General features: G+C 38.5%; 1 protein-coding gene across 2 annotated transcripts in view; it reads left to right on the top strand.

Moving 5' to 3' along the window:
* adamts6 (ADAM metallopeptidase with thrombospondin type 1 motif, 6) overlaps positions 1-21,373 on the top strand; it is a 297,940-nt gene that overhangs the window by 127,936 nt on the left and 148,631 nt on the right. For both annotated transcript variants that reach the window (XM_063043008.1, XM_063043007.1), the window contains exons 8-9: positions 17,102-17,145; positions 18,595-18,700. In XM_063043008.1, the coding sequence (XP_062899078.1) occupies positions 17,102-17,145; positions 18,595-18,700 (150 nt within the window). The remainder of the gene's footprint in view (positions 1-17,101; positions 17,146-18,594; positions 18,701-21,373) is intronic.

The raw sequence follows: 21,373 nt of genomic DNA, 5'->3' as shown, positions 1-21,373 counted from the left end.
AATATGTGGAAAGAGCTGAATTGGCTGAAGATGGCCATGTGTGGTACTGGGGATCTCAGAGGGCAGCCAATCTACTGAACATTTCTGGTGAACGTGGCCGTGAATGCTTCAGCCTTGTCTGCAGCACTCAAATGCTGATCTGCCATTGTTGAGGATGGAGATCGTCATAGAGCCTCATCCTCCTTTAATTGTCCACCATCATTCACAACAAGATGTGGCAAAACTTTGAACAGTTTGCTGTTCTTTGACACCTATTACCCAACCCCCTGTAAATGTCCCTCCCTCCCACACAGCTGAGCTTCTGATCCAAAGCCACTCTCCCTCTCTTTTACCACACCTTGATCTCCAAGGCTTGCCCTAATTCTGTCTGGTTGAGGCACAAACTACTGTCCTCTGATTGTAATCATTGATTTTGTCAGTGTTTGATTTCTCCACTTCCATCATTTTAAATGTTGATCCTGATCTAGGTTCCAAATGCCCCAACTTCCCCCATGCATCTCAAGCGTTAATCACAAATTTGATCTACTATCTTCCCCTCCCACAATCCTTACTATTGGTCTCTAGTTTCTACAGTCCATCTCACGCAGAGCATTTCTTAGAAATGGACAGCTTGAATACCAATTGTAGTCACAGAGCAGACCCAACCATGTCTGTTGCCCTCAACCAACCGAGCCTGTTATTTTATTTCCCTTTATTCCCCCTCAGACATGCCCATCGATTTCCTTTTGATTCTGTTGGCATTATCCTATGCCAAAGTGTATTTTACAGTAGCCAATTAACATCCCAAAGACATTGTGATGTTGATTGCCTATGGTCACGAAAAATGTGTGCAAATTTAGGATAAAATTAACAAATAGAAGTGTATAACGGATTATTCTTGCATGATTTTCAATCAGTTTTAGAAATGCAATCACTGTTATTGTGTTGTCTTTATGCTGGATCCATTGTTTCAACAAGTTGGATGGCACAGTAGTGTAGCAGTTAGTGCAACACACCTCTGGATGTTGGAGTTCAATCCTGGTGTCCTTTGTAAGGAGTTTGTATGTCCTCCCTGTGGATTGCTTGGGTTTCCTCAAGGTGCACAGTCCAAAGGCATGCCAATTAGTAGGTTAATTGGTCATTGTAAATTGTCCCTTGGTTAGGCTAGAGTTAAATCAGGGGTTGCTGGCAGCACAGCTCAAAGGGCCAGTAGGACCTATTCTGTGCTATATTTCTAAATCAGGGTTTCCCAACCTTTTTAATGCCATGGATCTCTACCACTAATTGAAGGGTACGTGGACTCCAGGTTGGGAACACCGGCTCTAAAAAAAATAACAGTTGTGATGCTTCCAGTGTGACTGTCACCAGGCCATGAGAGGCAAAGCAGCTGTCTGTGCTGCTGCTGATGAACATTTTGCCCGAGAATGGCCATCTTCTGACATATGCATTCCACCTGGTGTGGGAAAACTGGCTGTAGGGGTAAGTGACAAAATTGCTTAAGAGTCTATGATGGGAACAGAAATCCAAGTTTTCTAACATCAGTTGAAAATTGAACTTTTGCTAGTGTGAAACTCCTTACTACTGTGCTGCTTTTACTGTTTAATTTTGAGCAATATTATTTGCACTATTTACTGTTAAAGGGTAAAAAAAAACTTGCATTTATGTATCAGCTTTCCTCATCCTGCTAGTTCTAAAAGTGCCCCAGATTCAGAAATGTTAGAGTACGTAAGGAGTAGTCGTTACAGTAGGAAGTGCAGTAGCCATTATGCATGCAGCAAGATCTCAGAAAGAGCAATGTGATAATGATGAGATAATCAGTCTACTGAGAGATATATTTTGGCCAGGACATTGGGGAAAAACTGCATTGCTCTTATCTGAAATTGTGTCTTGTGATCTCTTATGTCTACCTGAGCAAACTTCCAGTAAAGTTTTAACATTTCAACCCACATTTGGATTATAATTCTTTTTTAGACATCTCACTCCCAGATTAAAAACTCCTTTGTTCCATTTTTCAAGATGGTGGCCAGATGTCGATTGAAAAGACAGGATCTTATTAATGCAAGCCAGCGGGCTAAGAGCAAAACATGTACCCAAAGAATTGATCTCACCAGAGAAAAAAGTGTTAGATCAAATGATGATTTTGTCAGTGAAATGTTATTAGAGGAAAGGGAAAGGAAACATTAATTTGTTTAATGTGATAGTCTGCGCTTCTGGCTACAAACCTACAAACTTAGAAGTTGAGTCAGTTAAAAGAATGCTATGCAGAATTACTGTTGATAAACAACATGACTGTCAAATGCTATTATTACTGTCTGCCAGAGTGCTTGTATGATGAGTAAAAATCACAAAGATCGCTCTTTTCTGTCTTGAGGTTAGGTTTAATTTAAAGTTTATTGAGTCAGGCTGGTTATCTGTGGTGTTCCTATGCTAACCACTAATGCAACAGCTGGATTCATTTAAATTACATCATGTCATTTCTAAGAACCTCCTAACACTGTGTGGGGAAAAGTTGAAACAATGTCCCGTGCAGCACCAAATTGTTTGGCTGAGGACTGCCTGGTTAGCAATGCTTAATCCAAATTCATGTTTTTTGTAACATGAAACAGACTCGTGAAGTAAAACTTAATCCTGATTGCTGCCATCCAAATTGTTGTTTGTTTTAAAATAAATATTTCCTCAGTTTATGAAGATTTTAAGTATTTACAAGAAATAGGACTGATGTAAATTATTGCAATGCCAGATGCTATGAGCTGCCATTTCACTGCTCCACTTCTGTATGAGTTCATAAGAGCAATTTTCCGTGAGAGCTGTCTTCCCCAGATTCTTTTGGAAACAGCAAGGACTAATTGCCTATAGGAATAAGGATCTAGAGAGCTGCCAGTCTTGCACACCTCTGTGTCTGCTCCTGGTGATTGTGCACAGAATCAGAATCAGGTTTATTATCACTGTATTATGAAGTGAAATTTGTTGTTTTGTGTAATCAATACAGTGTAAAGACATAAAATTACTTTAAATTACAAAATAAATAAATAGTGCCAAGGAAAGGAATACAGGGTAGTGTTCATGAACCATTCAGAAATCTGATAATGGAGGGAAGAAGCTCTGAATTGTTGAGTGTGGGCCTTCAGACTCTTGTTCCTCCTCCCTGATGGTAGAAGTGAGAAGAGTGCATGTCCCAGATGGAAAGAGTCCTTAAGGATGCTGTCGTCTCAAGGTCCTGCCTCTTGCAGATGTCCTCAGCAGTGGTGGGAAGGGTTGTGCCTGTGATGAACTGGCTGAGTCAACAACTACGTGCAGCCCCTTGTGATCCTGTGCATTGGAGTCTCTACACCAGGCTGTGATGTAACAAGTCAGAATGCTCTCCATCAGATACAGTTGCATGCAAAAGTTTGGGCACCCCGGTCAAAATTTCTGTTACTGTGAATAGCTAAGCAGGTAAACGATGAACTGATTTCCAAAAGGCATAAAGTGAAAGATGATACATTTCTTTAATCTTTTAAGCAAGAAAAATTTTTATTTCCTTCTTTTACAGTTTCAAAATAACAAAAAAGGAAAAGAGCCCGAAGCAAAAGTTTGGGCACCCTGCACAGCAGTACTTAGTAACACCCCCTTTGGCAAGTATCACAGCTTGTAAACACTTTTTGTAGCCAGCTGAGAGTCTTTCAATTCTCATTTGGGGGATTTCCACCCATTCTTCCTTGCAAAAGGCTTCTAGTTCTGTGAGATTCTTGGGCCGTCTTGCATGCAGTGTTCTTTTGAGTCTATCCACAGATTCTCGATGATGTTTAGGTCAGGGGACTGTGAGGGCCATGGCAAAACCTTCAGCTTGCACCTCTTGAGGTAGTCCATTGTGGATCTTGAGGTGTGTTTAGGATCATTATCCTGTTGTAGAAGCCTTCCTCTTTTCATCTTCAGCTTTTTTACAGATGGTGTGATGTTTGCTTCCAGAATTTGCTGGTATTTAATTAAATTCATTCTTCCCTCTACCAGTAAATGTTCCCTGTGCCACTGGCTGCAACACAAACCCAAAGCATGATTGATCCACCCCCATGCTTAACAGTTGGAGAGGAGTTCTTTTCATGAAATTCTGCACTCTTTTTTTTCTCCAAACATAGAAGTTCTATTCAGAAGGTTCAAAGGAACATCTAAACAAGCCTGATACATTTTGGAAACAAGTCCTGTGGACTGATGAAGTTAAAATAGAACTTTGTGGCCCAAGAATCTCACAGAACTAGAAGCCTTTTGCAAGGAAGAATGGGCGAAAATCCCCCAAACAAGTATTGAAAGACTCTCAGCTGGCTATGAAGTGCGTTTACAAGCTGTGATACTTGCCAAAGGGGGTGTTACTAAGTACTGCCATGCAGGGTGCTCGAACTTTTCCTTCGGGCCCTTTTCCTTTTTTGTTATTTTGAAACTGTAAAAGATGGAAATAAAGAAGTTTTCTTGCTTAAAATATTAAAGAAATGTGTCATCTTTAACTTTATGCCTTTTGGAAATCAGTTCATCTTTTATTCGCTTAGCTATTCACAGTAACAGAAATTTTGACCGGGGTGTCCAAACTTTTGCATGCCAGTGTATCTTTCGGAATTTGCAAGAGACTTGGTGGTATACCGAAGCTCCTCGAACCTCTAGAGAAGTAACGCCATCGGTGTGCCGCCTTCATAGTTGCAGCCGTGTGTTGAGCCCAGGACAGATCGTCCAGGTGTTGACATCCTTTCCGCTGCTGACCTCAGGTGAATACTGGCGCCTGTTTCCTTACTTCACGTTCGTAAAATCCAGAATTAGTTCCTTGGTTTTGCTAACATTGAGTGCAGGGTTTTTGTAGTAAACCGCTCTACTAGCTGATTTGTTTCACTCCTGCTTGCATCTGTCAATATCTTGGGCTTACAAATAGAGCATAGAAAAGGTATGAAGATAGATCATTATAAGAACATATGCTACACCCTAGGCAGTAATCCTATATTTAAAACAGGTCTTTCTCCAGAACATGATTAATATTTGGCTACCATATACTTCAGTTCTAAAAATATTTTTGTAGCTGTTGACAAATTGAGAAGTGATTGTCCATGCTAGTCTTCCTGGTTTCTATTTGGTATTCTTCCTATTTTTCTTCAGAAGAACTAAATCCAAAGGAAGTTACTTTTAGAAATTAATTTAGTTTGATTTTATTTTGGAGAACAATATTGTTTAAATAATACAATTATTTTCAGCAAGTATTTGATAAATTTATTATAAATCCATTCAGATTTTGGCATTACATTTTATTAAAATCCAGTGCTCTTGTTAACCATTTACTCCAATAATCTTGTTACTGCGCCAATTTTCAATCAGCAAATGTCACAATTTATTCAGAAAAATATTTTATACTTTCAATCATGAAGAAAATTTAAAAGGAATATGTTTATTTAATAATAATTAAAATATATTTTTATAGTGCACATTAATGAATTTTAACTGTTCGCTGTAAAACTGACAGTGATGGATTGGCTTCAATGAAAATACTTCTGTAGTTGAATAAAAGTACTGATGTAGAGGAGGATGCACTGGATGACTCCCTTATCCATTCATTCCTCCCCACTGATCTCCCTCCTGGCACTTATCCCTGCAACTGTGACAAATGCTTACCTATTCCCACACTTCCTCTCTCACCAGCATTCAGGGCCCTAAACAGTCCTTCTTGGAAAGGTGACACTTCACCTGTGAATCTTTTGGGGTCATCTATTGTATTCAGTGCTCCCGGTGCAACCTAACCTACAGCGATGAGACCCTATGTAGTATGGGGGAGTTTTATCAAGCACCTTCGCCCTGTATGCCGCAAAAGGGTTTCCCGATCTGTTACCCATTTCAATTCAACATGCCATTCCCATTCTGACATGTCTGTCCATGGGCTCTTCAACTGCCATGATAAGGTCACTGTCAGGTTGGAGGAGCAATACTTTGTATATTGTCTTGGTAGTCTGCAATCTGAAGTAGTCGATTTCTCCAATGTTCAGTAATTTAAACCCCCTCCCTCCTTCTCTTCTTTCCCATTCCCTGTTCTGGTTACCCTCTCACCCTTTTTCTTCTCACTTGCTCATCACCTCCCTCTGGTACCCCTCATCCTTTCCTTTCTTCCATCATGCACAGTCCTCTCCGATCAGATTTCTTCTTTTTCAGCCCTTTACCTCCTCCAGGTTTCCCCTTCCAACTTCTTATTTCATCCCATCTCTCACCTAGTCATCTTACCCTCAGGTGGTCTCACCTAACACCTGCTAGCTTGTACTCCCTCCACTCCCCCTTCCTTCTTATTCTGGATTCTTCCTTCTTCCATTCCAGTGCCAATGAAGAGTCTTGGTATGAGACATCAACTGTTTATTTTCCTTCATTGATGCTGCCTGCCTTTCTGAGTACTGCCAGCAATTTGTATTTGTTGCTCAAGGGTGAAATGACTTTATTACCAGATAGAACCATTCTTTTAATTGCTTCAGTTTGTTATGTTATTTTGATGCGAGTGAAGACCCTTGAAAGCTTTAGCATAAGCTGCTCTTGACACTTCATAGACAGCAGAGTTTGAGAATCCTCAAAATCTACTGCTAGACTGAAGCCTTGATTGGAATGATTTTATTTAGGTCTGAATCCTGTTTGTTCTTGGAAGAACACAGTCTCATTAAGGGATCTAATTTTCTGATGATGCATTCTAAGAACTTGTAACTTGTACATAGGAATGATATAAATTGAGACTTCCTGAGCAGTCAGTAGAATAGTCACAAAATCACCCTTGAATTTCTTTTGGGGTAGATTCTTTTTCCATCATTTTGTTGTGTATGATCACTAACCATTGTGATTATGGTTGAAAAATGAATATTTGTCAAGCCACTGGTAATAATTCCCTTCCTTATCTTCACTGTATTGAAACTATATCCTAGATGTACTGCCATTGTTTTTATTTTCATTCAATTAAAGAATATAGTGTCCATTCAATATCTCATGTCAACACCAGAGCAGAATCCCCCCCGCCCCACTCCGTCCTGCAGTAGAACTTTCTAGAGGTAACAAACTAAAAATTTTCTGACAGACTGGCAAATATAGAGTCATGCACAGTATAGTGCAGGTTAGGGCCTTTTGGATCAGCTTGTCCATGCTGACTGTGAAGTCTTTGTACACTAATCTTCTTTGTTCACATTACCACCACATCCCTCTACCCCTTTGCCACTCAAGTACCTGACCAATTGCCTTTTAAACATTGTAATTATTTCTGTCTCCACAATCTTCTCTGGCAGCTTGTTCATAATGATTCCCTCCCTTTGTCTGACAAAGTTACCCCTCAGATCTCCTTTAATTTTCTTCTGTCTCACGTTAAACCTGGTCCCTCTTGATTTGGGTTCTTCTACTTTGGGAAGAAGATTCTGACTATACACTATCAATGCTGCTTCTTATCTTATAAACCTATATAAGACATTTTTCATCCTCCTAGTTTCCAGTGAGAATAAACCATGTCTGTCCAATCTATTCTTTTTAACTAAGGCTCTTCATTCCAAGTTACAGCTTAGTAAAATGCTTCTTCAAAGATGAAGGGTCTGGACCCAAATTGGACAGGCCATTTCCACTATATATGTGACCTGACCCACTGAGTTTCCCCAGCTTTTATGTACCCATCTACACTCTTTCTAAAGCTACCACATCCTTACTGTAGTGTGGCAATCAGAATTGCACATAATACGCCAGGTGTGGCCTAATCAATTTTTATCTGCCTGTAACATGACGTCCCAACTCTTATAGCTAGTATCTCAGTCTATGAAGGCAAGCATGCAAAATGCCTTCCACATTATTTTATCCATTTGTCTTGTCATTTTTAAGGAAGGTTATAAAAAACGATTCTTGGTGGCTATCTCTTAATTGAAATAGGGGTTGAAGTTCTGTTATAAATATCGTGGCCTGCGATTTCCCCAGTGGATACATTTCACTGCATGGTTACACCAGTTCATACCTGATGGAGCTACACTTCCCTATCCATTGAAAAAGTTGCATGCCTGTGGTGTTGCCTGTCTCAGCTACCCCTGCCACAGATACTTACCTGCACTGTTGTCCTATCATTTGTGAATAGTTTTACAGATATACTGTATTTTCTAAATCTTTTGCTACTTCACCCACACATTTCTAATTCTTGTCTAAACCCTAATCATTCCTTACCTGTCTCTTCCTTCTCCATTTCCCACATCCACTCTTTTTCAACTGACCATTAATCTCTGATCTTCATTAGCATTAAACTCAATCTCCCCCCCTTCACAGGAACATAGCATTACATTGTCCTTGATCCTCATTTATTTATGCCATCCTCTGACCCTATTTTACCTGGTTGTCACTTCACGTACATAACATCAACATTAAGGATCATAACTTTGCATGCACTCTCTGTTTAAATTTTCTATTGTATAATGACATTTATAATGGCAATAATCAACATGAAATTGTTCAACTGTAATTAAGTTCTTTGCGTTTGGAACTACTGGGGTTATATAGAACTTGTACATGTGCACAAACTTTTCAGGATTTCCATCTGTCCTGCTTTTCTGTCATGAAGAAGTGGCACGGTACTGACTGGATTCACCATCTCCAAGGTAGGGGTGTTGTAGCCAGTTTGCAGCCTCGCGTGTGTTAGAACTCCCAAAATTGGGACTGTGATTTGATCCTGGACTTCCTCCAAATGATTGCCACCTCCCCATCTCAACAACCTTAAGCACTGCAGCTGCAGTATTCCCTTCTGTGTTAGGAGTCTCCTCCCCCAGGCTTTGACATCTAACCTGACCTCAAGCTTTAAGCGTCTGTCCCCTGTGGTGTTAAATGCTACATTCTGGGCTTAAGTTCTTCAAGTAATTTCATCACTTTTAATTTTAAAAGTGCTGAAATCCTTTTAAGTTTCTTCTTACCAATGTCAAGGAACACGTTTTGCCAGTTGTTTACAATGCAGTCTACTTCTGGCAAAATGACAATGTCTACGAGGAACAAAGTGTTGGCGGGGGATGGTGGGAGGGAGGATCTATTTAAAAGATGACTATGTCTATTTTATTATTCAGTAATGTTTTTTTTCAGTATCTTTGTATGAACTCCTTTATGAAAACTGTATTACTGCCATATCCAACCACCAACACGCCTCATAACTCAGAATCACCAAGCGTGAGAGGGGTGAAGGTTGTGTGGGGATAGGACAGAGGCGAGAAGATGGAGCATTGATCTAGGGAATGTATAAATGAATGCTGAATTGTTGCCGTGGAAAGGAGAACAGAACAGAATTCGAGTTGCTTTGGGAAGAAAGTGAATCAGCACAGGACTACAGTTGTTTATGAAGGAAAAAAAAACTCCATCTGGTAGAAAGCTGTGTTAACCTTGGGAGGAAGCTGGTGGTAGAGTGTTTTTGGAGTCCCATGAGGAAGTTAACCCTGAGAGCCTAGTGATAGATCCTTGATGCAGTTCAGGAGGGCTGGAGTGGAGGGGGAAGGGAAAGCAGGAGTAAAGTGCTGCTGTTCTGAAGTTGGAATGAGAATGAGAATCAGGTTTAATATCACTGGCATCTGTTGTGAACTCAAAAAGCATTGCTCAGGTTGTAATAGAAGTACTGCTTTCTTGATTTCTATAGGTTAATTAAATGTGGATCTACAATATTGTAACCAAAGTTGATTGTTTTACTTTGAAAAGTAGCATAAAGTTACCACCTGGAACATGCCCTCTTCTCACTAATACCTTTTGGAAGGAGGTAAAGGAGCCCGAGGTCTTTTTTAGGAGCAGCTTCTTCCCTCTGCCGTCAGGGTTCATGAACCCATGAACACCACCTCACTATTCCTCTTCTACACTACGTATTTATTTTTATTGCAACTACCGTAATTTGTTCTGCCTGCGTTGTACTGCTGCCATGATCTCAGAGGCAGTAAACCTGATTCTCATTCTAAAGTTATTAGTTTTGAGAATGAAGTTGATAAATATGTGTAGATGCATCATGTCTATGAATATTTTAAGATTAGCTCATCATCTTCAGTGTGAAGCAGTTCTTATGTGCTGAAGTAAAGTAGAAAATGTTTTTTTTTCCCAAACGTGCTGGATTGAGTTAACCCCAGAAGTAGACACGGGGTAAACTGTATGTTGAATTGCTCTGTGATCAAATATTGAATAGTTACCTGACTCACCTTAAGTAACCATGATAAATGCTGCAATACAATCAAATCATTTTCCAGTGCAAGATAAAAGTTGGAAAAAATGATTTTAACATGGTGAATCAGGTAATTTATTGTTAAACTTCTTTTTTCCCACCCGACTCTTGTAAAAATGCTATTTCCTTTTCTCAGTTTCTTTGTCTCCACCGCATCTGTTCCCAGGACACAGCTTTCCATTCCATTTCAGAGATGTCCTCCTTCTTTAAAGAACAGGATTTCCCTCCCTCTGTTATTAATGCTGCCCTCACCCACATCTCTTCCATTACTCATACATCCACCCTCACTCATTCTCTCTGACTTAATAGGCAGATAGTTCCTCTTGGCCTTCCTTACTACCCCATCAACCTCCATATACAACACATCATCCTCCACGGTTTCCGCCATCTCCAAAGGGATCCTACTACTAAGCATATCATTCCTTCCCCTCCCTCTGCTTTCTGCAGGGATTGCTCTCACCACGATTCCTTGTCCATTTGTCCATCTCCACTAACCTCCCTCCTGGCACTTATCCCCGCAAGCAGCCAATGTACTGCACCTGCCCATACACCTCTTCCCTCACCTCCATTCAGGGCCCCAAATGGTTATTGCAGATGAGGCAACACTTCTCCTGCTAATCCGCTGGGATCATCTATTGGGTCCAGTGCTCCCAGTGTGACCTCCTCTACATTGCTGAGACCTGTCCTAAGTTTGGGGACCGCTTCATCAAGCACATCCACACCGTTCACCACAAGCGGAACTTCCTGGTGGCCAAACATTTTAATTCTAACTCCCATTGCCTTTCTAATGTGTTGACCCATAGCCTCCTCTTGTGCCAAGATGAAGCCACCCTCAGGGTGGAGGAAAAGCACCATATATTCTATCTGGAAATTCTTCCACCTATGGCATGAATATCAATTTCTCCTTTCAGTAAACAAATTCCCACCTCCCCTTCCTCTATTCCCCACTCTGACCTTTTACTTCTTGTCGCCTGCCTATTACCTCCATGTGGGTACCCTCCTCCTTCCCTTTCTCCTATTGCCTACTCTCCTGTCAGATTCTTTCTTCTCCAGCCCTTGACCTTTCCTATCCACCTGACTTCACCAATCACCTTCCAGCTAGCCTCCTTCCCATCTCCCTACCTTTATATTCTGATATCTTCCCCCTTCCTTCTCAGTCTTGAAGAAGGGTCTTGGCCCAAAACGTCGACTGGTTATTCTTTTCCATAGATGCTGTCTGGCCTGCTGAGTTCCTCCAGCATTTTGTGTGCATTAAGTAAGCTTTTCAAAATAATCACTGTAAGAACAAAGTAATTAGATTTTTTTTCTGCAATATATTTTGAGACAATAATTGAATATTTAAACTTAACATTTTGTATACACAGCATTTAAAAGACATGGATCTGGATTTAATACTTAAATATCTCAATATTTTCTCCCTATTTTAAATAGAACTACATGATTATTCATGCCCTTATTCAGCACAGAGGGAATGGATGTTAAAATTGCTTGTAAATCAGCTTATTTAAATTATATGTGAACTAAAAAGAGCTCTTGAAAGTATTTTATATTATTAATAAAAATATAGCCTGGAACTGTCTGCTGACAATATTGGTGGAAATTGGCTCTTAACACATACATTTGATATTCTTCATTACATGAGCAAGGACATTTAAAATAAATGTATTAATCCAAGGAAAAAATAGGAGCCAGAATATTAAAATATTTCAGAAAGTGGCTATCAACTAGTATTGGCAAGTTTCATTCAAGTATCAAAGATCAACTTTATTCGCCATATACACTTAAATGTATTAAGTATTTTCTATGGAGCACTGGGGCAACATTCAACAAACAACAAGAATCAGCAATTATAACTAATAATTGTATAAAAATAGTTAGAAGTTAAAGTACAGATAGTCATAGTCATACTTTATTGATCCCGAGGGAAATTGGTTTTCGTTACAGTTGCACCTTAAATAATTAAATAGTGATAAAACCATAAATAATTAAATAGTAATATGTAAATTACGCCAGGAAATAAGGCTAGGACCAGCCTATTGGCTCAGGGTGTCTGACCCTCCATTATATGGAATAAAATGTGCATAAATACATAATTACCAACATGTATTTACAATGTAAACAGCATTATAAAAAGTGGTTTGAAGTTTTTTTCAGTGCATTGCAGTGACTGAGGTAATAAATGGGGAGGAGTGTGGGGGGGTGTGGTGGTTTCTATTCCTAGGCTATGTTGAGGTTCTAGACACTTCTTCCCAGGTTTATATAAAGCAAAGGTCAAAGTAACTTAGCAAAATTACAGCTATGCTTAATGATTGGAGTCTGCATCAATTGTTCAATTGGATCCTTAAGGCTCTGAAATAAAAACTGCCTTTCTTCCCACAAATGTTGCCTGACTTACTGGGTGTTTACAGCATTTTCAAAGCTAAGTGTCAGGTTGAAGGCCCTTCATCTTCAACCTGAAATTTTAACACTATTTCTGTGTTTACAAATGCTGCTTGATCTACTGAATCTATCCAGCGTTTTTCCAGCATTCCAGTGAATGTATCTAGTGTTTTTCTGTTTGTGGTTCTGATTTTCAATATCTACAGCTGTTTTTAATTGTTCTTAGGTGGTGAGGATCATGCAAACTAAGGGAGGTCTTATCAGGGGTGCACTCTGACACACTCTAACAGCACCTCAAAAGTTTAACCTTCGCATGTTTTGTTAAGATCATCTGCTCCCTCTTTCCTTGCCTGATCATTTTCAGGATACACCTATCCTGTCTTTAGTAGGACAGCCAACTACTGTCATAATGAGACTTCCTCAGAGCTCATCAATTAGCAATTCTGATAGACTGATCCATAACCATTATAGGCAACTGGTGACATCAGTTCTGTTGCAGGAACAAGATCTGCCCGTCTTTTTAAATATGCCTTCCTTCCAGTTTTCCCATTAACTGCATTTCCTGACAGTCTCAGATAGAAAAGATTGGCATTAAACTCATGATTTAAGATGCACTTGAATGCATGATCTGGTTTCATCCTTCTAATCACCTGTATCATTTGTGTCTCATATAAATCAATTTCTGGTTTATTGGTCTGATTGTTTTATGAACAATAATGTTATTAATGATCTTCCATAGTCTACTATTACTACTTAAGCATTTTCAAGAAACAGAGTTTCTAAAAGACCAAAAGATTAGAAAATAGACTTTTGCAGTTAAGACTTCAATGTCATCTCTTGTGATTTTGCAGCATTGGGGGTACTAGAAGACTCATAAATTTTTGATTAATGAGTGTTTTATGTGTCTTTAGTGCAACTGTGTTTCGTTTCAAAATTCCGAGAATCCCATAGAAAATATTCCCTTGATTCATAAACAAATGAAAATAAGTTAATCAAAACAGGCTTGTCACCATGTCAAGTCGATATATTTTTATGTTAAATAGTTTACATTTTCATTAAAAGTTTTGGAATCACTGTACAAAAGTAGGTCCTAGGGTTTTTACCCAAAATAGCTTTAACAAAGGTAAGAGGACTTAGAAACCTTTGAATTCAGTGGTTATTTTTATCTGTAGATTATTACAACATAAGTATTCTGATAGACCAATTTGCGTGGAAATTGAGGTTTCATGTTAAAATATTATTAGGATTCCATCTTACCCAAGGATATTTACCCATCTTTTGCAAATCATGCGGTGCATTGATCCATACAATCAGTATCAAGTAGGCCTTTAATAAAAGATTCTTGTACAACCAATCCATTGTTTTCTTTTCTTGTGGAACTTGCATTCTTTTTAACTGAAGCTTGCCATATTTGTAGCAAAGTGCATGTGCCATCGTAATTACTTAGCATGAAGAAATTCTCATTGTATTCAATGAGAATTGTTATTCTATTGCTATTTCATTGAAAATGTGTTCTGGCTTTCAATACAATCGTGAGTTACATCTGGAGATTGAGTCATAGAGCACTACAGTACAGAAACAGGCCTTTGGCTCATGTAGTCTGTATCAAACTTATATTCTGCCTAATCCCATGAACCCGCACCTGGACCATAGCCCTCCATATCCCTCGCATCATATACCTATCCAAACTTCTCTTAAGTGTTGCAATTGAACCCGTGTGCACCACTTCTCCTGTCAGCTTATCTACATTTGCACCACCCTCTGAATGAGGAGGTTCCTCTTGTTCTCCTTAAATATTTCACCTTTCACCCTTAATCTCAGAACTCTAGTCTTACCCAATCTCAGTGGAAGAAGCCTGCTTGTATTAGTATATCTTTACCCCTCATAATTTTGCATACCTTTATCAAATCTTCTGCATTCTCCTAAACTCCAGGGAATAAAGTCTTAACCTATTCAGCCTTTCTCTGTAACCCAGGTCCTCAAGTCATGGAAATATCCTTGTGAATTATCTTCGTAATCTTTCAAATTTATTGATATCTTTCCTGTAGGCAACACACAATACTCCATATATGGCCTCACCTGCATCTTATACCAACTTCAACATAACATCCTACTCCTGTACTCAATACCCTGATTTATGAAGGCCAATATGCCAAAAGCTCTCTTTATGACCTTAAGATCATATCTACCTATAATACCACTTTCACAGAATTATGGATCTGAATTCCCAGATCCCTTTTTCTACTGCACTCCTCAGTGCCCTACTGTTCACTGTGTAACTCCTACGCTGGTTTGCCCTCTCAAAGTGCAAGACCTCACACTTGTCTGAATTAAGTTCCATCTGCCACTTTCAGTTCATTTTCCAGCAGATCCAGATCCCGCTGCAAGCTTCGATAGCCTTCTTTGCTGTCCATTGCTGGGGAGAGTCTCATTCACCAATATGACTAGTTCTGGAGTTATGAGTTTCTGCTTTGAAAATGACCTGCTCTTTGATAATTCTTAACTGAACTGTTAAACTGCATTTTAAGCACTATCCTTTTCAATAACTAGCAACATTAACTCAATGGGAAAGCAAAGTAAAGAGATGAATTCTTTGTTACTATTAGGCAAATTCAGTAAAATTCCTCCGTTTACTTGTAGTTAGACAAGAAAGCAAGCTCTATAATGCTTCATTTAACACATTTCCTACTGCCCTCTCCTTCCTTTCCTTTCATTTGAAATATTTCAGAACCTCTGTATGCTCATTTTCTAACAACTGAATATAGCAACATCAATCAGCCAGGCAGTATCATTGGAGAGAACAGACATCTTGAATGTTAAAAGATTGTCTGTCCACTACAGAGATACTTCTTCTTGCAGGTATATATATGCATGGAAATGTGAAGTAGTTGTTTTCTTTGCCAACACCTGACAGTTTATCATCTTGCCCTGTTGAAACTAATAGAATATGAATGCCTTGAAGTTTGAAAAAAATGCTTGCTATTTCTGGAAATCTGAAATATAAATAGAAAGAGCTGAAAATATTTAGAAAGTTGGACAGTATCTGTGAAGAGAGAAACAGCATTAATGTTTCAGATCAATGGTCCTGCCTTAGGTGCTGAGTAATTCCAGAATTTTTTAGGTGGAATTACTCAGCTATTTCAGTCTCTTTACTTTCTGGACCTCTTTCTTCTTAAGTTCTGTCCTGACTCAAATTCTGATAAATTTCCAAAAGCATCAAATATGTACGTTAATATCATGAATGTATTTTCTTCTATAATTCCAATTTAATTCTATTCTACCTTCTATACCTCTTTGCAAGTATGCAAATCACAGCTTACTTGAATCTGCTTACTTTGTTCAATCGCCACCTATCCCAGAACATGTCCTCGTATCCTAGAGATCTGAAATACAGCTCTGTATTTTAAGTCTTTCCCAAACTAGCTAGGTATAAGATGCAGGAAACAATTCCTTATGCCTAGTATCTAATCAAATTCTTCACTTTTTAAATTCTTATTTAAAATCTAAAACTTGATCTTGAATTTTACAGTAATCGTGATTTCTGAGTGACCATTTCCCCTCTACCTCTGCCAGGAATCTTTTTTTAACCTATCCTAAATTTCCCTAATTAGAACCAAACATACTGTCTTGAACTAATGCTTACAATTGCAGAAAAGACTACTTACCCCTTCTAATCCTATTTACCCTTTTGAAACACATGAAAGATCCACCTTCCTTAGTAGAAGTTGCAAGAGTATCCTACTGTGACATAGTTAGTGAACAGAGATACACATCTTTGAGTAGGGTCTTAATCAGCATTCAGAATAGGCACTAAATGTACTATGTGTTCCATCTCTTGCAGTATTTATCCCTTCAGATTTCTTTATAATATGCTTGCTTTTTTTTTAAATTATAGTGATCTTACACATTATGTTGCCTTTCCGGGGGAAAGGACTGACACATCTTAGAAGAGGCATGTAATATGTGAAGAGGCTGGTGGATGTAACAGCTTAATATCAAATATTATTATCACTGAAAATGGATTAAAAGTCTGACATACGTGAAGCTTACACCATTGTAAACATGAAATAATATTTTTGATTTGGGGAAGACATTTGCTGCCATTGAACAAAAAAGACAGGATTAGAGAAGTGTTCTATCGTTTATATTATATGATGTACATTTATGTAGCCATGTACATTACTTCTTGGAAATATTCATCAATTTGACCATCTTGGAAGTTCATTATCCATGTTCTGATTTTTTAAAAAAACAGATCCAACCACTTACTGTGGCTTTGTCTCCAGACATGCTGTTTCTCTTCACCTCCTTTCACTGAGCATTGTGACTACAAAGATCACGTTTAACTTTTTTAACTGGCAGATATCCCATTGGTTTGAAGCCAGATCCTGTAAGCGTGCTGTTCACATCATTTTCACTGTAGTGCTGAAAACACCAATGCTAGCTGGCAATTTCACCGATCATCATCTACTAATGTTAACTATGTTATATTAATGGAATAACTACACAAAACAAAACAATATTTTATATGCTACTGAATTCTTCACAATTTCTTCCCTGTAGGTATGACATCTGCACCTATAAAAATAAGCCTTGTGGAACTCTGGGTAAGATTTTACTGCTGTAGCTAATGAATGTTCTTATTCTTTTCTCAATAATCTTACTGATCAATTAAATTCCTTTTAATTTTAATGCCAGTTTTTTTTTAACCAAACTGCAGAGATAGAACAATTTATTTTACTGGTATTCCACTTGTGAATATACCTTTGTATCAAAGACTCCTATAATTTTTTTCATAGTAACAACTGTTCTGTCCTCTCATCCTTTGTGTATCATTTTCAAAAGACTACCACAACTGAGTGACAGATCTTATTGATCTATATTTCAGGTTCTTACAAATGCCTGACTTAATGTGTGCTCTTTACATACAAATAAATGTTTGGGAGACCGGCGATATGGCTTTGCCAGCTGCTGCAGGGCTGCCAGCATCTTCTGCTGTGCGGGAATTCAGTTTGCGGCCGCATTTCCGACTTGCAAACTGTTTGGGTTATGAACAGTTCTCTGTGGGTGACCTGTATAGAGCAAAAGCATGTCTACTGGAGTGGGGGTGGGGTGGTAGGTGGGTGATTGGCACAAGCTGCTTGTTTCCATTGTCATAATTGTAGTTAATTTTTACACCACACATCGGGAGTGAAAATTATTAAATTACTACTTGTTGCATTGTAGGTTCTTGACTGCTACAGCTTATTATAGTGTAAACTAATTGCATATAATTTGAAAATAATTACAGCACATAATATGTCATCTTTACCAATGGTACAAATTATACTAGAATGATCAAAAACTGCTGACTAGTTGTTTGTAATTTTGTAGTTTGTTTATAAGTTTAAAATACACAGGTTTTCCGAATACTTAAATGTTGTACTGCAAGGTATATAGGGTTAAAAATGTAAGAATGTCTTATAGTCAGATACAAATTTGAATTAATACTTAGATATTTTCAAATGCATAATTCATTATGTTAAAAAAAGAAACAAAAATTCTTTTGGACAGCAATCTGAACTACTTAGGAGCTATTTTTCTTCTATTTATAAAACAGAAATTCAGATGTGTTAAGATAACACTTACCTATTTCAACAGTTTTCTGCAATATAAACAAATTACTAATCCAAAAAAAATTGCCATACAAAACGTACATTTTACTTCTTGCTAGGTAAGAATAGAAAAATAATAGAAATGTTGATTTTAGTTCCCTCTTCAGGCTCAAATTTCAGGTGGTCCCAAGTTACCAGAAGTAAATTTATAAATCTAACCCCTAGTCTAGACGTTTTCCAGCGCTGGCTGTAGCTCAAAAAAAGTTAATGTCTGGCCTGTAAAGTGCAATTCCCTCCAGTGAATTTGCAAATGACTATAAACTTAACCTTGTGCCAATTATTCCTTCTGTGTATGCAGGTTATATAGTTGTGTATAAAAAAAGAGCCTAAACCATTATAACAAGAGTATTTAAGACTGAAACACCTTGGCTTGACCCTTTGTGTCTCCCTCTGTTTACTTAGGCTTGGCCTCAGTGGCTGGAATGTGTGAGCCTGAGCGAAGCTGCAGCATCAATGAAGATATTGGCTTGGGTTCAGCATTCACAATTGCACATGAGATTGGTCACAAGTGAGTGAATTAAAAGTAATCCCTATTCCCAATTTTAAAATGAATTCTTTGTATAACTGTGCCAAGTTCACAGAAATGCAGCTTTCAGTAACTTGAAGTGATATTAGTTTATGAATCCTAACTGCAAATGTCAAAGAAATGATATTTCCCCCTGTTGTGCCTCCTTTCAGCAATGCAGTAGCTGCAAATATTGTGTGCTGCCTAAATACTTTTTTATTAAATTAATGCCTCATTTAGCTTTGCCACCCATCCCTTTCCCTTTTGGTATTTCTGACTATGTGTACTATTAATCTTGGCTTCTGCCGTAGCGCCCACCTGATCAATAAGAATTGCAAAGGCATAATTCAGTTAGTAACATTGATTGATGTGGGATGGAAGCAAGTCTTTAGTTCTTACTTTCCTGCTTACTGATGATTAAGATTGCAGTGCAGATTCAGTGGACAAATTCACTCATTCAGTACTGTGCTATTCTTTGATTCAATCACATTGGAAATTCTTTAGCATAGAGGAATACTAGCAAGGATACAGGTCTTAATGTGCTGCAAACTGACTTGTTGTACTGCATGCTTCACTGTCCAAATGATTTCATGTTTGTACACAAAGCAATGCTAGCTGTGCAGACTGAGTTGGAAGCATTATTAAATTCTATCAATAGAAGGCAAAGAATATTGAAGGTTGGATTTTGGAAGAAATTAAACATATGGCAAATGTCAGCTACAGGGACTCTCCTAAGGAATATGGACTGTGCAGGAAAGAACTTAAGACAGAGATTAGGAGGGCAAGAGAAGGCCATGAAATATGTCTGTCAAGTAAGTTCGAAGAGAATCTGAAGACATTTTAAGTATATCAGCAGCAAGAGGATAGCCAGGGAAATAATGAGTCCCCTTTGGGATCAAAGGAGTAATCTACATGTCGAACCAAGGAATGTGTAAGAGGCTCTAAATGAATACTTTTCATGAGTATTCATCAAAAGAGAAGGACATGGAAGACAGAGAGTTCAAGAACGGTTACATGGATAATTTTTTTGCGGGTCAACAAAATGAAGGAGATTTTAGATGTCATGGAATGCACAAGGAGTTGATAGATCCCTGGGGCTGGATGGGATCTATTTCAATTTGCCATGAGAAGCAAGGGAGGAGATGCCTGGGGCTCTGACAGGGATTTCTGCATCTTCCTTGACAACAGGTGAAGAGCCAGAAGACTAGAGGATAGCAAATTTTGTTCCTCTATTTAAGAGGGGCAGCAGGGATGAATCAGAAAATTGTCTACCACTGTGCCTTACATCAGTAGTAGGGAAATTATTGGAAAAAAATCCTAAAGGATAGGACTTAATGCATTTAAAAAGCCAGGGGTTATCAGGGATAATCAGCGTTGCTTTATGCTGCAAGATCTGGTCTCCCTAAACTGACTGAGTTTTTTGAGGAGATAAAACTAAAGAAATTGATGAAGACAGGGTGGTAGGCGTTGTCTATGTCAACTTTAGTAAGGTATTTGACGTGGTCCTGTGGAAATAAGCTGGTCCAAAGTTTAAGGCACATCCAAGGCGAGCTGGCTAATGGGATCCCAAATTGGCTTGGTGATACTGGCAGAAATTAGTAGTGAAAGGATGCATTTCTGATTGGAATCTGTGACCGTTGGTCTTTGTGACATATGTCAATGACTTAGGTGTGAATGTAGGAGATCTGATAAGTAATTTGATAGATTATATAAAAATTGGTGTTGTGGATGGCAAGGAAGGTCATCTGAGTCTACAGCAGGATACTTTGCATGCTTGCCTTGCAAATGGTAGAGGCATTGAATTCAAGAGACAGGAAATTATGTTATGGCTCTGGTTAGGTCACATCTGGAGTATTGCATTCAGTTCTGGTTGTCCCATTATTGCCTCCCCAAGTGAAAGCTTAATGGAGAGGGTGTCGAAGACACTTACCAGAATGCTGCCTGGATAGAGGGCATGTGATATTAAAATAGGTTGGACATGCATGGATTGTTTTCTCTGGAATGTCAGAAGCTGAGAGAAGACCTGACAGAAGTTTGGTAATGGCATTGGTTTATTATTGTCATTTGCACCAAGATACCATGAAAGCCTGTCTTTTTCATACAGATCAACACATTACACAGTCCATTAAGGTAGAATAAAGTAAGATTATGCGAAGCATAAATAGACAGCTGGTATACATTTCTAATGGTCAAAATGTCTAATACTAGAGTTTATATATTTGAAGTGAAAAGGTTTAAGTTCAAAGGAGATAAGCGGGACAGATTTTCATACACAGAGAGTGGTGGGTGGCTGGAATGTGCTACTAGGCTTGGTAGTGGAGACAAGTACGAAAGGGGCATTTAAGGGGTTCTCTGATAGTCATGTGAATGTGCAGAAAATGGAGGGATATAGATATTCTGTATGGAGAGTTTAGTTAGGCATTTAATTTCTGGTTTAATGAGTTTGGCACACTGTCATGGGTAAAAGGACCTATTACTGTGCAAGACTGTTCTATGCTCTATGTAGACCAGATGGAAAGGTTGGCAGAGCATTGGCACATGCAATGTATTCCATGCATGTGCAAAGTAATGCATTTTGGAAAATCAAACAGGGAGTAGGGTGTATACCGTAAATTGTAGAGTGCTAAAGAGTGTTGATAAGCAGAGGGTCCCTGAGGTTCAAGTCCATATTTACCA

The sequence above is a fragment of the Mobula hypostoma genome, chromosome 3, assembly GCF_963921235.1.
Source record: "Mobula hypostoma chromosome 3, sMobHyp1.1, whole genome shotgun sequence".
NCBI classification, from domain to species: domain Eukaryota; kingdom Metazoa; phylum Chordata; class Chondrichthyes; order Myliobatiformes; family Myliobatidae; genus Mobula; species Mobula hypostoma.
This window is presented reverse-complemented; position numbering and strand designations above follow the sequence as displayed.